The sequence below is a fragment of the Diadema antillarum genome, unplaced genomic scaffold, assembly GCF_040938485.1.
Source record: "Diadema antillarum isolate AM-2024a unplaced genomic scaffold, OU_Dant_1.0 seq00000915_RagTag, whole genome shotgun sequence".
In the NCBI taxonomy this organism is placed as follows: Eukaryota; Metazoa; Echinodermata; class Echinoidea; order Diadematoida; family Diadematidae; genus Diadema; species Diadema antillarum.
The window spans coordinates 839,197-866,953 of NW_027271769.1; the positions used below are offsets into that span (position 1 = coordinate 839,197).

Consider the following 27,757-nt stretch of genomic DNA (forward strand, 5'->3'; position numbering starts at 1 on the left):
TGTTGTTAATTTCAGGATTATCAGTCAACTCGCCAATTTTCCAAATATCAACTGCCTCCAATTCGTGAAAAATTTATATAATGTATACAGTATATTGGTGTTTGGCATTGTATTATTCAATTACACTTGACACACATTTTTTGCATTACTGCAAGGTGCAAAATATTCTCAACAGGAGCCGTGCAAGACAGGAGTTGTTATGTATTACCTCAATAGCAAAAACAAAGCTCACACAAGACAGAGCTCTACTCCCCTGACAAAAAAACAAAAAACAAAACCAATGAAAAAAGATCTCTACTTGCAGAGTACTGTATATCCTGGTGTCTTTCAATAATGGTACCATTTGATGTTTAAACATACATTACTACAATATCATATGATGCCACCAGTGCTTTGTAATACTATATGATTCCCACGTTACCATTTTAATAGCAGTATTAACGGAGAGTTGGAGTTTCACAGTGAATGTGTAAATGTTGACACTTTGATGGCATGTTTACCGTAAAACTGAACAAGGGAAACGTGTTGCAGTCAAGGACTTTGTGCTCCTCCAGTTGCCATGGAAACACAATGTCACAGTATACAATCGATGAGATTCTCCTTCGGTTGCGACATGTCCTCCGGGAAGAAACTGACCAGTGTATCAAACAGCTGCAAGATAGAAAAGATGACGAATGCATGACAACTTTGAAGACACGGAATCTACTGGCGGACAGAAAAGCATGGTGCATCAACTTACAACAACTGTAACTTGCCTGGTGGAGTAATAGGCACGTGTACCTTCTGCACAAGAGGATGTTCCCCCGGCATTGCGAAACTTGAACATAAATTTACTCCAGCATGTGGTTAATGCTGTCCATGCTTACCTGCAAAGCATGTCAATATAATCAAAATTTGTCGAGCCAGTTAGATACTTTCTTAATTGTGACCCTACAAGAGAGGTAAACCTAGATTGCTACTCTAACCAATCTTCTGGTAGTCTTTTGGTTTTCGCTATTTTGCAAGGTTTTCGCAAGTTTTGTGGAAATGAGTTGGCTTGACAGGATTGGCACTGCTACTGTACAGGTGACTCCCGTTAAAACAAAGTCCTCCAGACTGGCAGTTTTCTTTCAAATAACATACCAATTTATATATATATGTATATATATATATATATATATATATCTATACAGTATGTCCAAAAAAAAAAATTACAATCTGATTTTCACATCGATAACTTTCAATATAATTCAACCGTCCGAATGCTATTTCAGGGTCTAAAAATACAACATCTTACCTACATTTTGCAGAAAACCCCATTCAATTTGAATGTGTTCACACAAAAAAATATGGATTGTTGCACTGCATGTCATGGGTCTGACTCTTCCAAGTTTAGCACTTGCATGCTTTTAGAACTGCATATTAATGTGTGAACACAATGGACAGAACTTGGAGGGAAGGGATTCCTGACATGCTTTGAATACAAAAATCCTCATTTCTCTTTGACCACTGAAGCAAATCGGATGGAGACACTCTCTGTAAGATGTGGGTAATAAGTCATAGTTTCATACCCTGAAGTTGTATTTGGATTAATTCAATATTTTTAAAGTTATCGTTAAAGAGGGTCCCACTGTAATTTTTTTGGGGACATGCGGTATATATCTGAAAGGAACTTTGCACCATAGACTGTGATGACAATTTGGGGGCCTGAATATTTACTTTGATGCAACAATATTTTTTATTTCATTTTTGCTTAATAACCGTGTTCGTTGTAATGGGAGCACCCTGTAGATGCAAACTAACAAGCACAACACTATTTTTACAGGGAAATCTTGTTACAGTTCTACCTCGATTATCCGGCCATGTCGGGACCGGCGCTCATCCGGATAAGCGAGACACAATGTTAATGTATATAGCTGCCGTCCAAGCTGCCGTCCCAGTGCACTAGCAGCTAGGCAGGTAGCGTACCCCGCAACGGTGGTGTAATTTATGCTAGCCTGCGCAAAATTGTAGTCCTTTCTTCACAAAAATAAAGTATATCTTTATGTGAAAATCATACATGTTTTACCTGATTAGATATTGAGAAACCTATCATGCACATCTTACGAAATTAGTGAAATAGATCCATGAAAAGATGTTAAAGTCACTGTTTTTTCTCAATGTTTGGATGAAAAAAAAAAGTCCTTCCCTGCATGAATGCATCTGGATAATAGAGATTTCCGGATAAAAGGAGGCCGGATAATCGAGGTTGAACTGTATAACGAGGACCTAAAAAACATGTCAATTACCTTGTTATTAGAGGGTTTTATAATCTATCCAACCTCTTTATAACAAGGTTCCACAGTATGATTATTAAGTTTTGCTATAACAATTCCTTCCTTGGGTGTTTAATACTAAACGCAAGCATGATGGTAATGAATACTAACCTGCGTTCTATTGGCATAGAAAGGGGGCGTGTCTTCTGTACACTGTCCCATGAGAAGATGCTCTGGTACCTCCAGACCAGGGCTGAACAGTCTGGAGGCAAGGAGCTGAAACTGAGAGGAGAAGTGAACAAAAAAATAAACAAACAAACAAACGCGTAATAGCACATCAGAAAGTCATCAGTCATAAATCTGCACATGAGCCTTGTCACCTACCACATTTCTCAATAGCGGTTTACCAGGAACTGATTCTTCTACATGATGCATTTCCAAACAGTTGTAATCCAGAGTTAGTACTGAAATAATGTTTGTACAAAATGGCACACAACTATTTCTTTTCAACACTCACCTCTTTGGTTTCCTCTGCATTTTCATGGTTGACCATCTGTGCCAGGTCACCTTGGAGATAAGAAAGCGCCATCATCGGGTTGGACATGGCAGTCTCCTGGAAGCGATGACGACGTATCAGGTACTTGCATCGCCGTAGCAACTCCTCCTTGGTTGGCCGACAAAGCTGCATTTCATATGAAAGTCACAATGGCAAAGGTTACAGTTTAGGGAGATCACCATCTGTCAACACCCTTTCAAGAAAGTGATGATATTGTCTCTGAAATGTTCATCAACGCATCAAGATCACATGTTGTAAGTTTCATTTGTCTGCGGATCACTTCCTACATCATTTCAAATGCTAGCATATGTGACACTCACCTTATTAAACGCATGACAGTATTTCTTCATTCACATCAACAATCAATACAAATATAGACAGAAGTAGTTGTTGAATTTGCCGAGGATGTAATAGAGGCCACGATGCCATCAAAATCTTCCATACCTCGAGTGACCAGAAGTCGTCCAAGCGAGGGCGCTGCCTGTTGTGATTGCCGGGATTCCCCCCAAAGAGGTAGTGTCTCTTGTGGAGGTGGTCATAGACCAGCTGGTGGGCGTAGCGGGGACAGGGCTCCACATGTTGCTGCTGCTTCCAGTACTGTTGGTCATTGTTTTCGTTCTTGTAGACACAGGACCTTTTGGTGCACGACAGAGAAGTGTGTTCCCAAATACAATTGAATGCTGCAAATTGGTACATCTACGTATGTGAATGGAGTACAACTACATACATAAAAAGTACATTTGCCCTTGAGTGGAATTTGATTAACTTTTTCACTCTTAGTGGGAAAATATAATCCATAAGAAACCTGAGATGCCAACATAGATTTTTATGATTTGCTAGTGTGCTTGTCATAATTGGGGTAAGAGCTACAAGTACAATCACAAACAAGGCATCGAAGTAATACAATATATCGCGGCAGACAGGCAGAGCTTCTGCACAAACAGACTGTCAACTTGGCAACTATGTCACTCTGTTTTTGAAACTACACATACCCACGAGCCTGAGACAACCTAGAGCCAATGCTGGGTGAGTGAAAAAATCAAGGCACTTGCCTGTCATCACATATAACATTTGTACGAGTAAGTGTAGGCACATGAATGATTTTTCTTTCTCTGCCATACTTAGTATGGTCTACTTACCATCTCCCCTGCTTGATGTAATAGACCCAGAAAGAGTTTTTCATTGCATCCTCCTTGTCTTTGTCTTTGCTTAAACCCTGCAACAAAACACACAGTTACTCTCTTATAGGTCAGCTCACCTCTCTCTTATCTCATATAAGAAGGTTGACCTCTCTGCTGAGTCAAGGCTCGAGGGCAATCCAAACTGCGTCCTACAATATTTGGCTTACTTGTTTGTCAAGACTGCTTGAACTGAAGTCATTTTGCTTTGATTCAAACTTATTTGACTTACAGGAGGTTGACTGTTTCACAAGAAAACATCATCAACTCTGACTGTTGCACAAAAATGCCTTTCAGTGCTGTTGAAAAGATCATGCATGATTGTAAGCAGGAATGAACATCAAAATCCTTTAATCAAGATCCAAACAGGAATATTCATTTCATGGATGCTTGTTGGCTCTATGCGACTGTATCACATTATTGCCTATAGTTGCTTTGACGGCACCATGTCCTTATCAAGACATTGGAAAGATGGCAGACATCACTTCAGACATACGCTGGTATTGTTAAGAGTAACTAGGATAAACAAATCAAAGCAGATACTACACCTGGGTGATATAATGTAGGAGAAACAACAACTTCACATCTCATTACAACAAAAACAAAACAAAACAAAACAAAACACAAGAACTAACATACAAGTGATCAGTTTGTGAACAGACATATGCTGGAGACAGTATTACAAAATATAGCATCAGTTCTTATATCCATCAAAACTCAATAACCCAAATATTTAGTATAAAATATTTAAGCAAAATGATGCTGATTATCACGGAATGGCACTTCCTAAATACTTACTGAAAGAACATGGATTTCATTGAGATCTGGATCTATTGTTGCCCTCTGAGTGAACCCAGCCACAGGAACTGTACAACAGAGCACATATAATATCCAATTCAGTGACAAAAGGCAAAATGTAACAGGGTACTCAACAGCAATAATATGACAGCCACATGAGAGAGAGCAGGCTGTTTAAAGAGTTTTGTCAAACTTTCACATAAATCAAGAATCGCTTTGGTTGGGATCACAAAGTAAGAAGAAGGTATCTATCAGTATTTCAGCATTCATTTCAGGCAGCATTCCAGTTTTCTTTCCACTGCATAGCAGTGACCATGGCATTAATTCCCCTTGTAACTGCCATGCATTTGATACAAAAAGAGTTGAAGTTGCTTTTTCCATTTTCCAAACTTCCTGTTGGTGCAATGCAATCATTCCCAATTCAATGAAGAAAATCTAGGTATACATGTTATTGTTATATTCTCTCTGTTTAAGTCCTTTAAAGCTATTCTATTTGCAGTATGCCATAAACTTTTTTCACTTGTAAGAATTATCTCCCTATCCCTTCCCCAAGAGATGGCTCTTAGTCATAACATGACGTTTGGGTATTTCCACTATAAAAGGGTACTTCTTTAGGGTATTTTTTACTGTGGAAATACCCATTTGCACCAAATATGCCTATATTGGACTGCAGATGAGCACATGGGCACAGCAAGGGGGAATAAAAAACAGAAACGTGTTGACTTTGTCCTAAAAATAGACTTACAGTACGCGCAATAGAAAACGCCCGACGAAAGTGCGTCCAAATTTCGTCCCAACGCTTTTTTCGTTGTTGATTTCGTCGGGGACGTTTTCAACGCTTTTTGCGTCCAGACTTCATGGACGGATTTTGGACGAATTCAACGAATTCAACGAAATCCCCGAACGCTTTTCCGAAGCTGTGGACGCATTCAACGCTTTCAGCGCTTTCAACGCTTTCAACCCTTTACACGCGATCACACACACACAGGAAAGTTAGCTCTAATCGCGAATTGCTAGCTCTTCTTTCGTCGAAGTTCTCTAGGTTTCCCGTCCATTTCTCTCATTTTCTCTCTTTTGCTTTCGTATCATTGTATCCCTTTCTTTTCAGAGTACAATCATACTTTAGAGAGTATTTTTCTCATTTTTATTAAGTGATTACCGTGTTTGCCACAATTTGGGTTGAGTTTTTGTTCGAGTGTTTGTTGAGTTTTTCGATTGAACGATGTGTCGATTATCTTCGTGTGTGCGAGAATATCGTACCCACTCGTTTGTTTCCGTGTAAGTATTTTTACCGTAAAGTGTCTTCATCGTTCGTCTTCACGCATCGGGTTTTCACCCTAGTTTTCCTCATCGTAGTTTTCCACATCCATTTTTTTTTCCGGTGCAAGATACTCTGTGTATTTTCTGCTACGGTAAAATGCCATCGTCGATATTTTTTGTGTATTCATCGTAGTTTTCCACCTCCATTTCATTTTTGTGTGCAAGATGTGTAGCTAGGTCTGCGATGTCTGAATCGTTTACAGATGTGTTTTGTGAGAGTATTAACCACGATGATTTTGAGGATTTTGAGGGTTTCGCGGTGGATGAGATCGACTGGAATGATAGTGATAATGATAATGAATCTACACTATCTAGTGGTGTTAATATAAGAGCTCTTATGATGACGCAATTTATTTCGTGTGACCGACCATCATGACGTTGGCGATGACGAGTACGAAACGAGTAGCCTATACATGTACAATGTAGGCCTGTAATGATCTAAGACGAGAGTGACACTGACGACATGGCCTGGCCCTGGGGGCTGTTTTAGTGTTGCCTGCTGAGTAGGTGTTCCATTCTATCCTTTCAGTTATCTTTCTATCACTTTCTTCTTTTGACCCTGGATGAAAAAAAAAAACCCTATCTTGCCATGTAAAGACAGAACACATACCATCATGAAATATCATGACATTACTAAAGTAATAAAAGAAATAAGTAAGCGATGAAAATTCTTGTTTGTAAAATCATAAATCAAAGGTGATTTCATATGAACCAGCTCTTTGAAACGTATTTAATTTGCCTATTGATACTTGCTTTGCAAGTATACATTTTCTCTCCCATGGACTTTGTGTCCCCCCCCCCTTTTTTTATGTGCTTTAATGATTATTCTAATTTGTTTTGTCAATATCATCATTATTGCTGTATTAATATTACCATACTTTGATATGGTTAATTGCATTTGTTGATTGACTCTAACTTTCATTTTGTTGCCTCCTCGTGGTACTTGTACAGATCCTTTCTAGGGCTTGCTGTTTGCTCACCCCCCCCCCCCCCCTTTGCTGTTGCTATTTCACTCTTTACCTTTCTTTGTCTCTCTGTTGTTCCTTATCTTGTTTGATGTTGCCTCCATATTCATCCTTTTCCTTCAATGGTTGCCCCCTGGCCCTCGCGACCATTACTAACCTTCCCCTGCCTTTTGTCTGTCCATCCTCCTGCTCTAATCCCCCTCCCTTTACCTGTTGGGCTCCTTGCCCATGACATCCTACCCTCTCCTTTTGTTTTCTTTGTTCCTTGTCCCTTGCCTGTTCCTGACTGTTCTTGTTGTGTGAAGTCGCTTTACATGTGTGTGGTTGCTTTTTCTGCCTATTTGCCATTTTGCTTCTGACGAAGATTCTGCTATGATCGAAAACTTAGGTCCCTTTTGACTCTATCCTAAAAACATTCATGTACACTCCCAAAACTTGCTGGGCTAGTAATGAAAACTTCCATTATCTAGCAGGGGAGAGGGAATGCTTTCATTTTCTCAAGAGAGCTTTTGTGTGAGAGAATGCAAAACTTGATTGAGTGTTGCCAAGTTGTTTTCAAACTTCTTCATTTTATTTGATCTTAAGCATAATCACTTTCGTAAGTACATGTACAGTATTACGATTTCTTCTCCCCTGACTGTAATCGGAAAGTTTGCCATAAGGACGATCGCTAATGTGTTTGGATGTGCCGATATGCGAAACACGTGGTTCAAAAGAATGCACCATGTGCTACTTACAGTTGTACTGCCTTAAAGGTTACTGCAAGTTGAATGGATCGAATGCGCCATAGGCTTAGTTACGGTAAACAGTTTACGTTCGATGCGAATAATTATTACGTCTTTCAGGATCGAGGAATAATACACACAAAACATGCAAACAAACAAATCCACGAACGAGTGTTGATAACCAAAATTCATATGAAAAGTAATAGGCAGTTTTGATGAGCGTGAAATTTTATTGTCATGATTTTGCCGTTTAATCGGGTGGTGGCTGCATCACATAGGACATCTCAGTGAATTTGTCTAGGCATATGAGACTTTTCATATAAATCTGTGATTGCATTTTTGAGTGATTAATCAATTCCTTTTTACAGTTCGGGAACCAGAACATCAGAACATCTTTGCAATGATTCCTTTAACTCAACTCACCCGCGAGTTCTTCGACCGATATACTACACCAAATGCGCGCATTCTTTCGTCTGGCACCTGGGGTCTGGCACGCACCTGGTTTTGTGGAAATTTCCACAAAGGGAGAGGGTGGGGTTTTTCCAATCCCAAGAGACCGCATTATACACAAGAAGACAATCTCGTCGCTTCTATCATTTTCCGTCACTCGTGTTTTCCCCTTATTCTTTGCTAATAATGAACATTTCGATTGAACTTAACGATGGTTGTTCACACGTGGTTCCTTTTGTTGTGAGGTGTAGGTATTTTCTTTTTTTATCATTCTTGGGAGGGGAAAGAAGAGTAAAAGAGGGAAAACTTATTTAAATAAACGAAGGGCACGTACGCTCAGCATCCACAGCAAGCCGTCTTTTACATCAGCATCGTTGATTATCATCACTTGCACTATCATCAGGCATCACTCGGATAATTTTGTCCTTTTTTTTTATAAACATTTAGAAACACGATCACCATCACTCGAGATAAACACGTAGCAGTGGCAGATCCAGAGGGGGCGCATGAGGCGCACGCCCCCTTTATTTATCGTGGGAAAAAAAAATAGAAGTGAAACCCGGAAGTGGCACCAGAAATATTAGTTGCGCCCCTCCCCCCTCCTGTACAGAATTCCTGGATCCGCCCATGCCTGTACGAAAATAAATGTCAACAGACAAAGTATCAACAACCTCCCTGACAACCACATAAACATTACCACAGAGCACACCGAAGCGGCTGGCATCAAACACCCTTCGAAATACTGCAGCAAAGCGCGAAATCGCCGTTACGAAAATGCATGTATATATACACAGTGCGAGGCAATTGAAAGATTACCTTTAAATATTTCAGAATATGAAAGGAACAAATAAAGTGATATGAAACGAAAGAAATCGTACACCAAACGAAAGGTATAACGACCTCCAATAGGCCCTTAGCCGCAGCATATCAATAAACATGACGTAAAAGCACACGGAATATGCGTGTTTCGGATTCCTCCCTTCTATATTTCTTTCCTGAACTATTCCCAATGCCCGAATAAAATAATGACTAGTTTGTTACACTGATTTCTTCTTCTGAGGTAAGGAAGTTCGTTCGTCCGAAAACAAAAGGATTGACACTCCGAAGGTTTGCTAATCGGGCAATGCCCCCCCCCCCCAAAAAAAAAAAAAAAAAAAAAAAAAAACAGCCCACAAAATGCTCGTTAATCAAAACATTGGTTAATAATGTTAAAGACGATAATAATAATAATAATAAAAATAATGATAATAATAATAATAATAATAATAATAATAATAATAATGATAATAATAATATAACAATAGACAGAAATAAAACAATATATGGCCCCCTATAGCAATTACCCGCAGCATGATTACATTTTCGAATCAACAAACATGGATAGGCACAAGGAATATGCGTGTTTCGGATTCGAAATAACGCCGTAACCATCGGAATAGCGCACCCGTTTTCTTTTTTTCGGAATAATGAACACCACGGAAATGAATAAATGATTTCAAACTAAGAATCCATCGTAATTCTTGCCTTAAAGATTTTCCTCCCTTCTATATTTTATTCCTGAACTATTCCCAATGCCCGAATAAAATAATGACTAGTTTGTTACTCTGAAACATGGTGTTGTGAGTTAAGGAAGTTCGTTTATCCGAAAACGAAAGGATTGACACTCCGAAGGTTTGCTATACCCATCGAACAATGGGGGAAACAAAATAATAGTAATACATTTTATTTTCACACTAGGTACGAACATCTACAAGGTGTAAGGAATTTGCGTGTTACGGAACATTTTATCACTTTCGCATCAGCGAACTTTACGTGCATTGGGTACTACAAAAATGCCTCCCCCCCCCAAAAAAAAAAAAAAATGTATATATAATTACACCAACGCTTGAGCATAACAACAAACAAGCAATCAAACAAACAAATAAACAACTTAAGATTTAATCTCATAGCTGCTTTGAATATTTCACGTTCCGTCTGCATGACTGTATATATACTTCTTTTCAGAATTATCTCTCGCTTCCCGCTTCACAACTAGGAAATAAACGATGTCAAACTACAGGTATATAAGAATTAAACTTATTGTCTTACTCTGATTATAAAATTCATTATTTCAAAAGTTCGTTTATCCTTGAATACAACAGGCTCGATACTACAGTACTCCGAAGGTTTGCTAATCCGACAATAACGCACCTATCCAATCACAAACATTCGTGCATTTTCGAATTATGAATCATAATTTGACTATCACATTTACGAACATCTATTTTTCGTGTAGGGAAGTCGCGTGTATCTGAATGTTTCATTTTCGTCCTAATGAACCTTATGGGTGCATGGGTACAACGAACATGAACCTCAAACCCCCCCCCCCAAAAAAAAAAAAAAATAAAATAAAATAAAAAAAGAAAGAAAGAAAGAGCCAAGTCAAACTAAGAATCAGTCTGAATTAGTCGCTTTGAAAATTCCACGTACCGTCTGAATTATCTCTCTGTCCAATAAAGAAATAAACGATATCAAACTAAGAATTAAACTTATTGTCTTGTTTTGAATATTACTTTTTTTTTTGCTTTTCTGGGGCCCGTTGCATAAAACTTACCATTGAATTTCAATAGTAACTACCGTCAGCATCAATGATTATAAAATTTACCGCTGATTTAAGACTTACCGCATAGAAAGGAGCGGTAAGTCCAGCGGTAAGGGTTTTATGCAACAGGGCCCTGATTCAATAAAAAAACGGGCAATGTAACGCGCAATTGCTGAAGAAAGAAAATATATTTAATGACCAAATAACGGCGAACAAATCCTTCTAATTTCTTTTTTCCTCTTTTTGGGGGTTAATTTTCTTTCTATACTCAAATGGATTTTACGTACACGCAATTTTAGTGAAACCATTTTCTTTTTGGTCGGCATTCTACGATTAGGTTCCTGTGGGTTCCTGTGGGTTCACCCTCGCCAAAATTGCGTGATTTCTCTTAAATACTATGAACCCGAATGATCTCTGATTGGTAATTTAGTCTATTTCATGATCAACAGTTGTTTATTTTCTGCTTGTAAAAAAACAAAAAACAACACGTGAACAATTAGTAGGCCTTATACTGGGTCTTGTCATGTATCGTACATCTCTGTTTCGTTCAGCCGAGCGAGCCATGCCATGGCAATTGCGACGCACATACGGCGCACTCGCCTTTCCCACACGTGCACATTCCCTGGTTACATGCAGCCCGCATACCAACATGTGATGTATCAGGTGACTTACAAATGCAGTGAATAATCTGCTAACGGTGCCGTACTTACAGCTAGGGTAAGGGAAACTAAAACTTTTACAAATTGCTTCAATGAAAACGGCATCGATGTATGTATACATGTTACCATTCTTAATAGTATTATGTGAATCAGGTGAATTCCACGCCTGTCTACTGTTCTCATTCCCGACCGCTGTGCTACTACTAGTACTTGTTGAGTCTAATCTTGCAGTGATTCTTGCCGGCTAGCGGCTGTGGATGTGGCCACTACACACACACGTGTGTACTGTATTCCATGTGCGCCTTGGATCACGGACGCTTTTAACGAAATTTGGACGAAACTGCCGAGCTCCGAACACGCATTTTCCGAACGAGCAACGCATTTGCCGAACGAAATTGAGCGGGCGGTCGTGCGTGAAATGCGTCCACAAAGCGTCAGAATCGTTGCTACTGGATCGATAACGAAATTTCGTCCAAATTTCGTCCAAATTTCGTTGCTACTCGATCGATAACGAACTTTCGTTGGAAAACGAAATTGACGGAGGCGTTTCTTATTGCGCGTACTGTAAAATAGTGAAAACGATGATGGTTGTCATCATTGACTTCTATAAAGCTAGTTATCACTTTGCTATGTGGTACTATGCTTAATTTTCAACAAACACTAAACCACTCACCTCCACTTGGTTGGCCAGTGTTCCCGCCCTTTGAGATGATGGTAATTTCATCGGTGTCTACATTGTACGTGAAGAAATCACTTAGGTACTCCTTGCCCCTCTGACCAGCAAATATAAACAGTTTCCTCGACTCCTGTTCCGGTGGGCAAAATTGGGTACACAGATTACTTTGTATCTAGGTACTCAAGAGAACATCTTCACAATCAAGGTGACATCTGATCCATGATGGAAATATTAGTGTAGTGATACAGCAGGACACATTTATTCAAATTAATGAATTTATTTGGGTTGATGTACTGCAATTCACCGATCAGTCGGAATTTGGACACATTTATATCTTAACACTATCAAATTTGCTTGCCACATAATCTGTTTACTGTACAGGCTACTATTATTACATACAGATATTTTGCAAATGAGGTCATAGACATTTTCACAATATGTTGTTTTCTCAATTTCACACCAAGGCTATCGTAAGTGCACTAATGCCTCTCTATGAATATCAGGTGACAATATTTTTGTGTGTTCTTAAATTCACAGCCCAACAGTGATTCGCGAAATATGCAAAAACAACGGCTTTTACAGTATTTTGAAGACACACTTGACACACTACAGGCACATATTTGGAATTTACATATTCACATGTCTTCAAGTAGATTGCAAAATTAAGCACAGTATCACATGACTTCATGAACCACCGAACATACTACAGCCACTGTAATCAGTACAATTATGTCAAAGACTGAGGGAGTTATACTCACTGGATGGAAGAGCATGGAGTGGCCGGTCCTAGACTTGATGTCCCTGAGAGGGCGCTTCAGCCCCTCTTGTGCATGCAGGTGGTGGAGCCGCGCACTGCAGTCTGGTCTCTTTAGCTGCCACGTGTTGGTCGGGATGTGGTACACGTACAGTCCGCTGAATGAGCCCTCACTGGGGCGCTCTTCAGCTGACGCAGAACTGTGTGATCAAAACAATTGTGAATCAACATTTTGGGCAAGTATCCCAGCTACCCATACAATGTCATAGCAATACTTGATTCATTATCAGCATAGTGCTGTCACAAACTAACAAAGTTATGACTTATTCAGTAAATAGAGACAAATTCCCTTCCTCTATAAAGCAATTGCATACATTTACATTTGCATGTTGTCATTTCTCCTGTGCAGCGTAAACAAAAACATACTTTGCATATTAAACTTTATTTAACAATGAGTATATTCATGCAAATAGTAGACTGCCCCAATGCTTCAAAATGTAGATGGAGGCATCTTATCTCTCCATCAGGTTTGTCCAGAACTTGTAGCTTCTTTCCACTAAGCCTGGCATTTGATTTAAATTCTCTTGACTTTTTCTTCACCTGGTCAGCACCCTGCCTCCAAAGACATAAATGGTGGACTTGTCCGAATCCATGCACATCTGATGGTCAAAGATCAACCTCGGGCCACCCTCTGACCCTGTGTCCTCACAGATGAGTGTCCACTTCCCAGTTGCAATATCGTATACGTAGAAGTCACTCTAGTGATGTAAGAACAAGGATCGCAGCACACATCAAGATTATGGTGACGACCTTGGAAAAAGCCCCCTTCTCTGTTCAGATTAGAATAACTTCTATGAATAACAGAAACCTCTGTCCCTCAGTGAGATACCTGTACTTCATTCCCCATCCCCACTTTCAAGGAGTATGGCTATTGTGGAAATTGACAGCATTCACCAAGAATATGTGTTGCATTTCTAAACTTCATGAATGCCCAAAATGTAACGGATCATTTCACACTTGTGACCGTCTTCTCCATTTAATTTGACTTAGGTGAATGACGAACAACTAATGGCTCACCAGAATTTAATAACTGCCTGTATCTAAATGGTTTACAGGCATATAAATATTTATTCACATATAAAAATTAATACACAAGACCTGAAATGGTTCACCCACCTTCAGCGGTGTTGTATTGCGCATGGATTGGTCCATATACCTCCCAAGGATGAAGATCTGACGCCGGAATGGATCGAGGCACATTTTGTGACATGACCTGGCTGACGGGCCTCCCTAGAGAGAAGAACAAGCAACATTATTGTTGAAGGATGATTGGACAGTAACTAACTTTGCAATTACATGCTTAGTACATATATATTCTATAGGTTCACATCCATAATAAGGAATAACTTGAGAAAGCATGCATTCCATTGCAAGACAACTCAAATTGTTTAAAAAAAAAAAAATTAGTCTTTATCCAGGAACTCTACACATGCAACTTTTTTTATTATAGTGATTTTTTTTTCTTTTTTTTTTTGACAAGAATAATTTTTGTAATGAATATATACACATTGATTTGAAGGAGTAGTGAATCATAAACACATTAGTTAACCCTAAAAAGGCCGGGGGGTTTGAATCAACCCCCCCTTGACGTTTTTCGTGACTACTCCGCCGCGCAAAATTTTTTGACCGCGCCGTTCGCTGACTTTTTACTTTCAAGTCTCGCGCATCTTTTGACACCATTTTTGCGAAAATCATGCATACTGTTACGACGCTGCATAACGTTTTATACATGCCTGTCAGACCGAAAATGGCTCAAAAACGTGATTTTGTGTATAAAGTCTATGCAAATGGAGTTTTCTCTTCTTATTCATAAAGATATGATTATTTTCACTTTTATAGGCTGAAACTAATCAATGTTAGCATAATTATGCTTGATATAGGTTCTGTCATAAATTTTGCAAAAAAAAAATGATAAAACAAAAGGTCAAAAAACAAGGAAATACATAAGAAATTCATAAAACAATACAATACATAAGAAATTGATTTTGATACCAAATTTTTTTTTCAAGTACATTGTTAGGAATGCTACACAGAATGTTTTCACCAAAAATTAGGATTCTAGGAGCTTTAATTTCTGATTTAGAGCAAAATGTATGATTTTATGCATATATTAGCATAATTATTTATCATGACAAAAATTTCCATTTCTTTTTGTATAGCTTGGTAGATTACGCTGCAGGTAATGCACGTGCCAAATTTCATGGCGATTGCGCAATCGACGGCCGAGATCTCGCGGGGGGGGGGGGGGGGGGGGGGGGGGGGGGGGGGGGTTTGAATCAACCCCTCCCCGGCCACAGAAGACCCAAAAAAGCCCGGCCTGGTTAGGGTTAAGGGATGCCAACTTTGTAAATGGCATTGCAGTCTTCTATGGCTAATAAGGTGTATTTTCGGTGGCTAAGACAGTATACCTCTCCAGTAATAGGCACGTGTAGTAGAAATTAAAGGAAAAACTAGATATATCGCTACGGCGACTGATATGCCTCTGCCATAATGCATGGCTCTCCTAATAGGTCTATAGTACAATGTCTTGACAATGTGTTATGACAGTTTCAAACAATTGGCAAAATATTAAAATGACAGGTTTGACACAAATGTGCTGACTGTTCACTTTCCTAGAACTAGGTTCAATTGGATGAATGATTAAAATGTCAGAGTGCAGGTATTTGGGGAACTGATGACTTTTACTTGACTTTTGACCCTTTTATAAGTTTATGCATTGAGCAATTTTTCAAGGTATTGAGAAAAAGTATAATTTCAGTATCAAATGGGAAAATAGCATTATCTAAACCTGGCCTTTGACCTTTGACCTCACAGTTCCAAAAAGAATCACTGTTAGGTTGAACATGCATAAATATGTAAGTTTCATGATGATACCTTGAGTTACTTTTGAGATATGGAGGAAAAAGTGCAATTCAGCACTTTCACTTGACCTTTGACCTTTTGACCTTTGACCTTTTGGCAAGAAACTTCCCGCAGAATATATATTGGGTAATACATGTATACATCAAGTTCAAAAAAAAACCTTCATTCATTGCATAAATATAAGGAAAGTAGTGATATTTTGAGGAGTTGACCTTGACCTTGACCCCCTGACCTTTGACCCATGACCCCAACTTCCCTAGATAATCACTGCCCATCGGTACAAGCATATATACTAAGTTCCATGAAGATACCTTGAACCATTTGCGAGATATGGAGAAAAACATGAAACTTCAATTTTTTTCACAAAATAACCTGTGACCTTTGACCCTGTGACCCTAAAATCCACACAAAGTATTATCTCCCAAGGATATACCCTCATACCAAGTTTGATGTAAAACCACCACACGGTTCTTGAGATATCGACAAAAACAAAACGGGACGGACGGACGGACGGACGGACGACCCGAAAACATAATGCCTCCGGCCACTTCGTTGCGGAGACATAAAAATTACTTTCCATTAACTTTCCAGACTTTGGAAACTCAGCTGCAAGTGTGTTTAGATTGTGAAATATTTATGGCGAGTTTGTACATATTTGAAAATCATGCACCATGTGAAATGGCACTAGAGAAACCATGAACTACACTTTACTTGGGGCAAAAATAAAAACAAACCAAAACAACACAACAGAAGTAAATACTGCCCAAAGGTATGGTAACACTAGGTATCCCTGGTATTTTTTGTAACAGAATATTGTAAACTGTTCATTCATTCATTCATTCATTCATTCATTTATTCATTCATTTATTTCCATATCAAAACATGACATTTACAAAAATCAAAACACAATTGCCTTGGTACTATTCATACATTTTGAATGGAGGGGTCATAGAAAGCACACAAGAGGCTTGTTGGAAATGATCCCCTACAAACCATTATGTACATTTCAACTGAACAATTATCAGACAAATTCAATTGACAAAACAAAGGTAGAAGACACAATGAAAACAGAAGAAAAGAGGCAGAGTCAGACACAATGCATACTTATACTTATGCAAGCACATTTCATCAAAAATATATTTTTATAAAGCCTTTTAAATTGACTTAAAGTCTTACTACTCTTGATTGATGGAAGAAGGGTATTCCAACTGTGATTCTCCAAAGCTGACATTCTGAAAGCATCAAAACTGTATCTCTTAGAAAGTGAGCCTTGAGGCACTAAATCTACTCCTAAACAGCTGGCAATGTTTCCCCAAGTGTCTCACTCTTACCTCTTGCTCTGTGTTTCTAGACAGACATGTCCATTCGTCGTTCTGAACGCTGTACACCCAGAAGTCAGCTAGGTCTGTGGTGCCATCCCAGCCACCAAACATGTAGATCATTTCTGGAAAACAAGAGCAAAGAAATATCAACTAAAAGCACTACACTGGTACAGACATTTGTTTTGCCCCAAATTCCACACATTGCATACAATAGTTACACCTTTTTGTTTTAAGTGTTCGAGGACCTGTATTCATTGCAGCAGAATAGAAATCTATCCAAATTATAATGTACAATTTTGACAAATATCCACATTTACTATATGCCATATATTTAGCGAGTCTAAATTTTCATGAATCGGGACCTCCCGACAATTTCGCAAGTGGCTAAATTTGTGATCATGGAGTACAGTACTGAATGCAGAAATGTATATGAGCATGTCACATTCATGTCAGGATCAAAGTCAATATTTTGGCGTGTCTTTAAATTCGCAAACAGCACCTGCCTTGCAAAATTCAAGAAAAATGAAATCCTTGTGAAATATGCGGCATATACAGTATTTTGTTCTCCAAACCCTTATTTTGTAAAGAGGTAATGCTTACCAGTATTGATGTCCATACACATCTGGTGACCGCCCCTCATGCCAGGCCTAGTCTCATCTTCAGCCATTGTTAGAGGCGAGATTAGTCTCCACAGAGGTTTGTAGTCCTGGTTGGAGATGTAGAAGCAGAAGAGGCCATCTCGTAGCGCTGTGTCCATGATGAGTTCGCAGCCTTCAAAATCTCCCTGTCTTACCTGTGGAAAAACGTCAAGAACAGACACAATACTATACATGACAACATATTATCACTATTTGACGAGTGTCTGCATGACACACTAGAATCTATCATTAACCCTAAAAAGACTGGGCTATTTTGGTAGCTCGAAAGACTGGGGGGGGGCCTAAAGGGCCCCCCCTTAAGATCTCGGCCGTGGATCGCACGATCGCCGCGGAAATTTGCACAATGGTAGTGTGCGATGTAATCTACAAGATCGTATATTTAAATTTTCCAAAATAGTTTTCTTTTATTTTATTTTGATTAATTATGCTAATTCATGCGAGAAATCAGACTTTTTGATCTAAATCAGTAAATAAAGCTCCAAAAGTGCTCATTTTTGGTCTAGATATTCTTTGTGGCATTCTTAGCAAATGTAATTGAAAAAAAATTCGGTATCAAAATTAATTTCTTATCTATTTTATTGTTTTATGAATTTCTTATGTATTTCTTTGTTTTTTCTACCTTTTGTTTTTGTTGTTTTTTTCAGCAAAATTTGTCGCAGACCCTTTTTGAAGCATAATACTACTAAAACAAATTGATTTTAGCCATTGAGAGAAAAAATACGCATATTTATATGAACCATGTGATAAAACTCAATTTGTATTGACTTTGTACACAAAATCACATTTTTGAGCCATTTTCGGTCTCACGTGCATGTATAAAAAGTTATGTAACTTCAGAACCGTACCCCCGGGCGTCACAAATTTGGTGTCAAAATGTGCGGGAAACTCGAAAGAAAAAAGTCATAGAGCATCGCGGCGAGAGCATTGCATGTTGCAGAGTAATCGCGCGAAATGTCGAGGGGGGGGCCTTTTAGGCCCCCCCCCCAGTCTTTTTAGGGTTAAACATCTCACGGCTTCCCTTTTTATTTGCATTCAAAAAGGAACGAAATACTTACCTGAATAAGGGTACTCAAGAGTAAAATTACTTTAGGGCTTGTACTTTGTAAGCAATGACATGATGAAACTAATAGAAAGGGGCATTTAATCAATGTGACCCTTTTTTATGGAATTACTCATGACAACATACCATCACTATCTGAAGTGTGTGGGCATGACACACACTGCCATTTCAATGAACATCTCACAGTTGCACACAACTGCAAAGCTTCACGTATATTTGGCACTTATACATCACAGATACACTACCACACACACATAATTTGCCTTGTTTTAGCCAATGCATCCAAGTCATTACACATTGTCATTTGAAGGATAGACAGTAATTAAGAGCCCACATCTCCATATCACTTTGCAAATCATCCAGAACTACTTGTCTTTAATAGGCAATTTGCTGCCGAAAATGAAAACTTATCATGCACAGTATTATACATGTAATACAAGTTATGCAGCATTTATGTTTGTTAATTCATTTTATTTATTTTTTTCAGAGAAAGAAGTATGTGATACATTCTTTATCTTTTATCCTCAGCCCAGTCAGAGCACAAAAAAGGGAAAGAGTATGAATTTAAACTACGAGAATTTTTACATTTTTACAAATTCAGCGAAAAGTGTATTGTATGTCACTCAACATAATTATAATCATAAGCCAATATAGACAATCAACACATCAATATTCCCCAAAGCTCGCAAAAGGCAGCAACTAAAAAAGGAAGGAAAAAGATGACCAAAAAAAAAATAAAAATAGAAAATAAAAAATAAAAAATGAGCAAGGTTTACCAGTTTGGAGTGAAGTTCTGTTAGGAGAGGATGTTCCAAGTTGACCTTTGCCCTCTTCTGCAGGCTCTCAAAGGCTTCGTGGTAGTTGTTTTGGCGGAAGTGCTTTAGGCACAGTCTGATGGCCTGGCTCTCACGGTGCTGTAGGAGGAGCAAAGATTCATACAGAGACTGGTTACACTACAAGGAATGGTCCATTTTCATGTGATCTTAACCCAACTCTGCATAAATATGAGCATTTGTCTGAATGTACATGTAAAAAGCAAAATGACTCCAATCCAGGCACTACTATTACAAGACGGTGGGTAAGTGCCAAGGAGCCATCGGTGGCCAGCTCTAAGATTTGGCAAATGGCTTTGCAGTGAATCGGTTGATTAAAGCTAACCACAATCAGCACTGTGACTTGATAAATAAATTATATATTTTCTTGAAGTTGTTTGCATTATATTCTGTGTAATATCATGAAAAACAGCCATACAGAGCACCTAATAACAAATTTCAGGGATTACTAGTAGTAAATAGTATGCCGCCCCCACCCCCCCCCCCCCCACACACACACACACAAAAAAAAAAAAAAACAAGCAATAAAATGAACAATAAAAGCATATGCTGCCATCCAGCATATAAATTCTGGGCCTGTGTTTACTCTAACACTTACTTGCCAGAAACAGACATCGAGTATCTTTACTTCATATGTTTTTACCATGACCAACTAAATCATTTGAATGGTCTCTACCTTTGTATTACATATTCCCCGAAGAACTTATGCCTTCCATTAATGAAATGTCAAGGTAAACAATATTTTCCTGACTTTTAATTGGGCTACCTTTTTTTTTTTTTCACTTGGGTCTCATAATGTGAATTATTCTTCATGTTCACAAGTTTGCAATGTGTAACGGACACATAATTTCCAGAATCTTATTAACACAGCCAGGGCATTAGCGTATATACATGGCTGTGGTTAGGATGCAGTTCCATTGTGGCCTCAAGCACACAGGTGACGAGTGCTAGGTGCATACCTGATTGTAGCTGAGGAGGCAAGGTTGCACAATATCTGGATCATCAATTCCAAGCAGCTCCACATACCATATACTACAGCTGAAGCCAGGCCCCCAGGACTGCAGAGGCACTGTGTGGAAATAGTCAAGAAGAAAACATTTTAAGATTAAGTTCTTTCATTAACACTTGACCTTGTTAGATCCCAAATGATAATTTCTTACAGTGGTTTGTGCTGTGAGGTAAGGAGAATATGTCATCTCATTTCGCTTGTTTTATTTGTTGATACTTTGGTTTGTTTTCAAGAGATATTCCTACACCATCTTTGAAGGCTGATAATAAACAAAAGCTTACATTTACCAGCTGCCAAAACAGAAGAGTGATAGTAGCTTTGTTTCCAACCTTATTCACACAATCTTGTAAACTGACTGCAGGGAAATTTATATTCAAAGGGAACCCAAACCCAAAGAGCAATGTGGATTGAGTGAAAGCAGCAACATTAGTAGAACACATTAAAAGTGAACATTTTAGAAAAATTAGACAATTGATGCAAAAGTTATGAATTTTTGAAGTCTTAGTGCTGGAATCGCTGGATGAGGCAACTACTAGAGGTTATGACGTATGAGTGGACAATATAAAGAAAATAAAAAGAAAATTCCACATAAATTGATTTTTCATGAAAATTACACATTCCATCAACTTGATACTGACATATGTTAAGGGTAGCAATTATTCCCCCTGCTTTCTGAAAGTGGTTAGTCAAGAGCTCTTTCATAATGTTGGAAAAGTGAATTTTTGTGGAATTTTCTCTTTATCTTCTTCATGTTGTTGTCCACTCATACGTCACAACCTCTAGTAGTCTCCTCATCCTGTCCAGCGGTTCCAACACCAAAACTTTAAAAATGCATAACTTTTGCATCGATTGTCTGATTTTCTCAAACTTTCACTGATGTGTTCTACTAATATTGCTGCTTTCACTCAGCCCACATTGCTCTTTGGGTTTGGGTTCCCTTTAATGGCTGAAAGTAGCTAGTCTAGCATGCACTCAATATTTGATAGGAGAGAGACACAAATAGACCACTTCCCAACCTTCCCTATCAACTTTCTACAAAATTAACAAAACGTAGTACTGAACTGCAATGGCAAACATAATCTACTAAAACTATATTTAATTACAAATGCAAGTACACACACACGCGCACACACACACACACACACACACACACACACAAACTTCTTCGCAGCCAGTAAAAATATGTCATGATTTTTTTGTTCACTTCTATGGGTCTTTTTTGTTGGTTGTTTTTTTTGGGGGGGTTTGTTTTTTGTCGTTTTGTTTTGTTTTGTTTTTGCTTTTATTTTTTTTTGCTAAGCTCATTCTTTGCCACCCTGAGAAGTGTACTCAGATTACTGAAAACCATTTTACAAACTTGATAGGTGTCACACCTACGACTGGACTTACCAATCTTGATATACCGGCAAGGCACAGGGTTTCCATTCACAACATACTTCACTGAAAATGTCTCCTTTGCACTATCATTCTTCAAGCCACTGTTTGTAAACACAACAGCATAAAAAACATATGTTTAGTAAATGGAGCCTACCATAAGCTTGGAATATCGTGCAGTGTGCAAGTTCCTGTGCAATGAAGTAAAGAAATCCAAAACAGATTTAATGCCTAGATTGAAAATATTGTGGAAATGCTGAGCACCTGCAATTCAACTGATAATAGTACATTTCATGGCAATGAAGCTAAATACTCTATGCACAGTTTTGAGCACATTTTCTTTATATTAGTTACAACTGAGAATAGAATGAGAAAACATTGATGACATGAAATCTGAAATGGTTGGCTCATACATGCACTAAGCACAGTGGATTCTCATTGAAAAGATCACCTACATACACTGTAATAACTATGACAAATAATTTTCTTTTGCAAAAGTTCAAAGCTTTATATCTCATTTTTCAAGACCCTAAAGCAACAAATTTTCTATATGAAAAAGTGACTTCACTGTCCATGAAAGGACTGCAAATAAATATGAATACAAGCAAATACATCTTGTTATTCACAGATAAAAGTTTACGTCACTGTGAAGTTCACCAATCCTTAATATGATATACCATCATTGCAAACAGAATTTTCCAGGAAGGCAAAGGCATTACAAAAGTGATTTCTTCTTCTTGTCAAAATTTACATTTGGGCAAGGGCATCATGCTTGAATAATTAAATATCCATTCTTATTAACTGCTTATCAATGAGTTTTAGTTGCCTTTGTCAAGCATGCTGGTGTGTTTGTAGCACCCACAATGTCAATCCTGCAGAATTAACAAGCATGTTGTACCTGGAAACCAGTTCGACCATGTGCTCCACTGTCAGCCCTCCATAGATGACGAACTTCCTCAGGTTACAAACATTTGACTTCTCATACTTTCCGAAGGTGATACTGTCCACAAGGGAGCACTTCTCAAGTCGTAGAATGATAAACTGTGAAGGATTGAATATTACATACAAGCATCAGTGAAGATCAGTCACTAGTTTATAACAAAAAGGACATTAAACAAAACTATGTATTACCAGGGCCCCGTTTTATCAAAAGATAAAATCTATTTTAAATTTCCCTACCACATAGGCTGCCATAGACTTACAGCTGAAATCAGCTATATAATCAATTTAAACTCTTCATAAAACAGGGCCCTGGTATATTGATGCAGCACAAAATGCAGAAAAGACTGTGGTAAAAGATTGTTTTATTAGAACCTACAGAGTTCAAAACATGAAGGTGAACCCCATCATGAGACACTTGGGACAGCAAGACTTTTCTTCTTATAATGAAATTTCTTACAAATGGATGCCCATAGGTTGCTACATACAAACATACTTGTAGAGCTACTGATGGTCACTGAAAATTTAGCTCTAAAAGTGTACTTGTATGTGAGAGAGCTCGCACGTTTGTATGTTAGTTTGTGTCATATACAGAGTATTTGAAAAAAGTAAATTTGTAAATATGTAATGTGTCAGGGTTCGAAATTGGCGATGGTCCACTGGTCATTGGCCACCCGAAATCACGTCGGGACTAGCTAAAAATCGTAAAATTCTGAAGTTACTAGTCCATCTGGCTAGCCAAAATATTGCTTCAGTGTCAAAATTGATTCTAAGTAGTCCGCCTGGCTAGTTAAAAAAAAAAGTTAAGCGCGACCCCTGCGTGTATTTGCAAACTCCAAGTGAGATCCTTCATTGGTCTGCAAATATTCACATTGTGTAGAGAAAGACGGGGGGGGGGGGGGGGGGGGGGGGGGGGGGGGGAGAGAGAATGTTCAACTTGCTTCCTGTTTCAATACCAAGCTTTCTATGAATACAATCATCCACTGGGGGACAGCAAAACCATTTACAATGTATCTCAGGCAAAGAATCAATCATACCCTCTCCTACAACCATTAAAAAAAAAAGTACATAACACACTGTATTACCACATGCAATAAGCATAAAACTTTTATACAACACAAAGTGAGTCTTACTTCTCACATTTGTGTGTGATGAGGCACATCTTGCACTACTGTAGGTTTGTGTGTGTGTCGTGTAGCTACAAGATATGCATTGGTTGTGAGTCCTTGATGGAGTGTGCACAATGTATTGGGACTTTAAGCATGTTCCCCTGTTCTTTTAATCTTGTGGTAACAAACAAAGCAAGAAAGGGAAATACAAGTACTGACAGTTTTATCATATCATACAAAAACTTGTACATACAATGACTACATACAGTTGTACCTGAGTTGTACAGTTATTATCAGATGACCATCTGGAAGACTGAGAACTTGGCTTGTCCACCAGAATGTTTCTGCAAACAAAAAGAACATTAAAAAAAGGGTATCTACAACATATCATGTCAGTAGACCGTGCGGAATTCCTCACCTTGTAATTTCATTTCCATGTCGACGAACATGAAGGTATCATGAAGGTGCCATGAACAATACACTTTCAGTTGCAGGCCTAGCTACACTATACAGGGTACCATTAAATCACCTGGGATGGAGCCGAGACAGTCATTTGGTTTCTAAGACATGAACAACTGTATAACAGTGTAGATCTAATTGATGAGGTTCAGACAGTCTCAAGTCTAGTACACGGCCAGCGCCACATTTTCAAAAAAGTGTGGAGGCCCACTTCCGGGTTTCATGAGCTAACAGGCAAAAAACAACAACAACAACAAAAAAAAAAAAGGTCTTCAGCACATCTTTCTCATTCCACTTCCGGGTTTCTTCAGCTGATAAGCAAAAAAATGAGGAAGAAAGAAGAAGAAAAAAAAAACCTTACCGCGTTCAAAGGTTTCATTCTAATTTTGCCACTTCCGGGGTAAAAAAAAAAAAAAAGTGGGGGGACCAGTGTGGTGACACCCTATGTCAGGGCTCCACACTATCGTTTATTTTTGGTGGCCCAAAGGCAAACATCCGACCTTTTTTGGTGGCCCAATCAGGCCACCAAATTCTTCATTTCTGAAATTTCGGTGGCCCAACGTGTGTTTTTGGTGGCCCCGGGCCACCGGGCCACCGTTAGTGTTGAGCCCTGCCTATGTATTCCTATGTATGGGTGCAAAAACAAAAAGTGCCCCTCACCTTTTTTCTCTGAATTTTACAGATTCCATGACAACAAGATTCAACCACTCCTCAGTTACCGTACCGAAGACGCTAAGCATCGTTGTGGCTAAGGAAAAACGCTGTATATATGCTTGATACCATGGTAGTTAATGACACTCTTTGGTATCATTAAGTTTTCCATTAACTTTCACACTCAATTATACGCTCAGAATACGAATTTGTAATTAACTCTGTGATTAAGTCCTCTCAGAGGTGTACGCACATTGATACGCGAAACTTCCGCAAGGCCAAGGGCATAATAAAGACTTTCCCGCCAAAACGTTTGTTGTCATGGTAGTTAATAAACCCCCTACTTAATTAAGCTCTCAGAATATACCGATTCGCTAATTTGTGCTAATCAAACGCTAATTAAGCCCTCAGAATATGGCCCCTAGCGTCAATTACCGTATGGTCGCCACTTGTGTGTAATTTTTATGCACGTCCGGGCTGGCGAACTAATATCGGCACTGAATTAGTTCGCCGCCCATAGCCTGCCACATATTATTAGCGTGTGTGTAATACATATTGTACGCTTCAATGAAGGAGGCATTGTCGGTCACCGCGTTTGAAAATCTCCCTTAATCTGCCACCTGAAATCCATTCTAAATCAAAAACATCCTCGCATTAAAAATGGTTTTATCACCTGTTACATATGGTAAAATATACTTTGATTACAATTATTTGTGTTTTTACGGAGGAAAAAGAGGTGAATTACGAATGTATTTTGAGAGTGATGAAAATCCGTCGCCAAACCTGATCTCCGATCGCGGCGCGCGTTACTACATGCGATGTGAATGTCTGGCGACCTTACCGCAGTGGCGACCATACCGTAATTGACGTTAGTGTTTTTTGTTTTTTACTCAGTGAGTCAGATATGGTGTATTTACTTTATTTTCAACATTTTTGATGGCCATAAGAAATTGTTATTTGTAGTGACAACTTATAATAAATTTATATGCAAGGGAATGATGGGGTGCATGGTGTGTATTTTTACATTCATGATTTGATTACACTGACATGACTGAAGTCTAGATTCTAATCTAGATATAATCTGTCAGTGTTAGAAATCTAACATTAGTCTAACTCTTAGTTAGATCTGCCGTGACTATACACAGCCCAGTCGCTGAAATAGCACGGCGTCTGGTAGCCCCGGAGACCGCGCCGCCAGGCGCGGTCCTGGCGGCTTCCCCGCAGTTTCGCTTATGTTAGTTCCTAAGTATTCTGTGCGCTTGTGCAAGTGATTGTGAATTCTGTGAACATCGGTGAGCTGCTTATAAGACATCATTTTGTGCATCACAAGCAATGAAATGCATCAAACAGTCGCCGATGATAGTCATTTAGGTTTCATCGACCCATGTAAGTATTCCTAGTAGTTTCTGTTGAAAAATTAAGGAAATATAGCGCCGCAAAGGCACCCGTTTGTTCAACATGAAGATCTTTTATGGGAGCACGGCGCAGCCGCCACACTGCGTGTGGCGGCTGTCGCAGTTAGGCGTCTGGCTGGTCGGGCTAGATCTGCCGCTGCATTCGCGTTGCTGCGCACACTGTGACCGTCACTTGACACACACACAGACACACACACACACGGTCACGGCGATCTGGTCCTGGATTTTCTAGATTTCTGCTCAGCTGTTAAAGCTTTTTTTTTTTTATTGAGCTGATGCTCTACCACTACCAGTACATCTATATCTTGTCACGATAATGTAGGATTCGCAACAACACCGATTATCAGCACAACCATGACATGATGTAGAAAATCTACGTGACGGCACAATTTAATAGACAGTGTTAGATAGAGGAGCGGGGCAGAGAGCAGAGAGGAGCCACTACCACTAGTACTACCCAAGTACAGCACACCGATATCAGTATGTGGGGACACATAATTTCAAATATCTTTCTTATGACGTCGCCAAAAAGGAATGAAGTTTCGTATCGAAATACAAATATGTGTAATTCCTGCGCAATAAGTGTAGAAATCAACCGAATACTCACTCTGGAGAATAATTCGCCGTACAACTCGAATAACTATGTATCGAATACGTAAGTTTGTGGGGCGTGTTCCGGTCTTCTTCAGAACAACACGCAAACCCAACTTCCGCCATCTTGTCTTTCCCGCTTGTATGTGTGATGTGATTGGTGTATCGCGGATCGCACGTTATGGTTCAATGAGCAGCAGATAGATGACTCCCCGAGTACGAAAAAAAAAAAAAAAAAAAAAAAGTCCCCTGCATGCCACAAAATGTTGTCGGGGGAAACTGCGAATATATGATTGTACATGTATTGCGTGGAAGAAGTATACAGTTTAGTTGTACATGTAGCCTATTATATTGTGCATTTTGTAAGATTTGTAAGATTTTATTGACTCTATCGACCCCCTCTCGGGTTATGAGAGTAGGACCCTACAAACATATTTACAATATACATGAATACAAAAATATAAGTGATTATGTGCACAAGCAGTCTGTACATGTAATGTAAGATGTATTACTGTGAG

At 38.9% G+C, this 27,757-nt stretch overlaps 1 protein-coding gene across 1 annotated transcript; it reads right to left on the reverse strand.

Moving 5' to 3' along the window:
• Window positions 1-7: 7 nt before the first annotated feature.
• On the reverse strand, window positions 8-27,365 carry LOC139741281 (muskelin-like). The gene is made up of 18 exons (XM_071651871.1): window positions 27,256-27,365; window positions 24,398-24,467; window positions 22,974-23,116; window positions 22,091-22,179; window positions 20,652-20,761; window positions 19,636-19,773; window positions 17,741-17,933; window positions 17,150-17,262; window positions 14,073-14,186; window positions 13,497-13,654; window positions 12,901-13,096; window positions 12,140-12,272; window positions 4,767-4,834; window positions 3,930-4,006; window positions 3,235-3,424; window positions 2,752-2,916; window positions 2,406-2,516; window positions 8-651 (listed from the first exon to the last, which is right to left on the reverse strand). Exons 1-18 carry the CDS (start codon window positions 27,363-27,365, stop codon window positions 574-576), a joined length of 2,256 nt encoding a protein of 751 aa, XP_071507972.1. The 3' UTR covers window positions 8-573.
• Window positions 27,366-27,757: the final 392 nt, after the last annotated feature.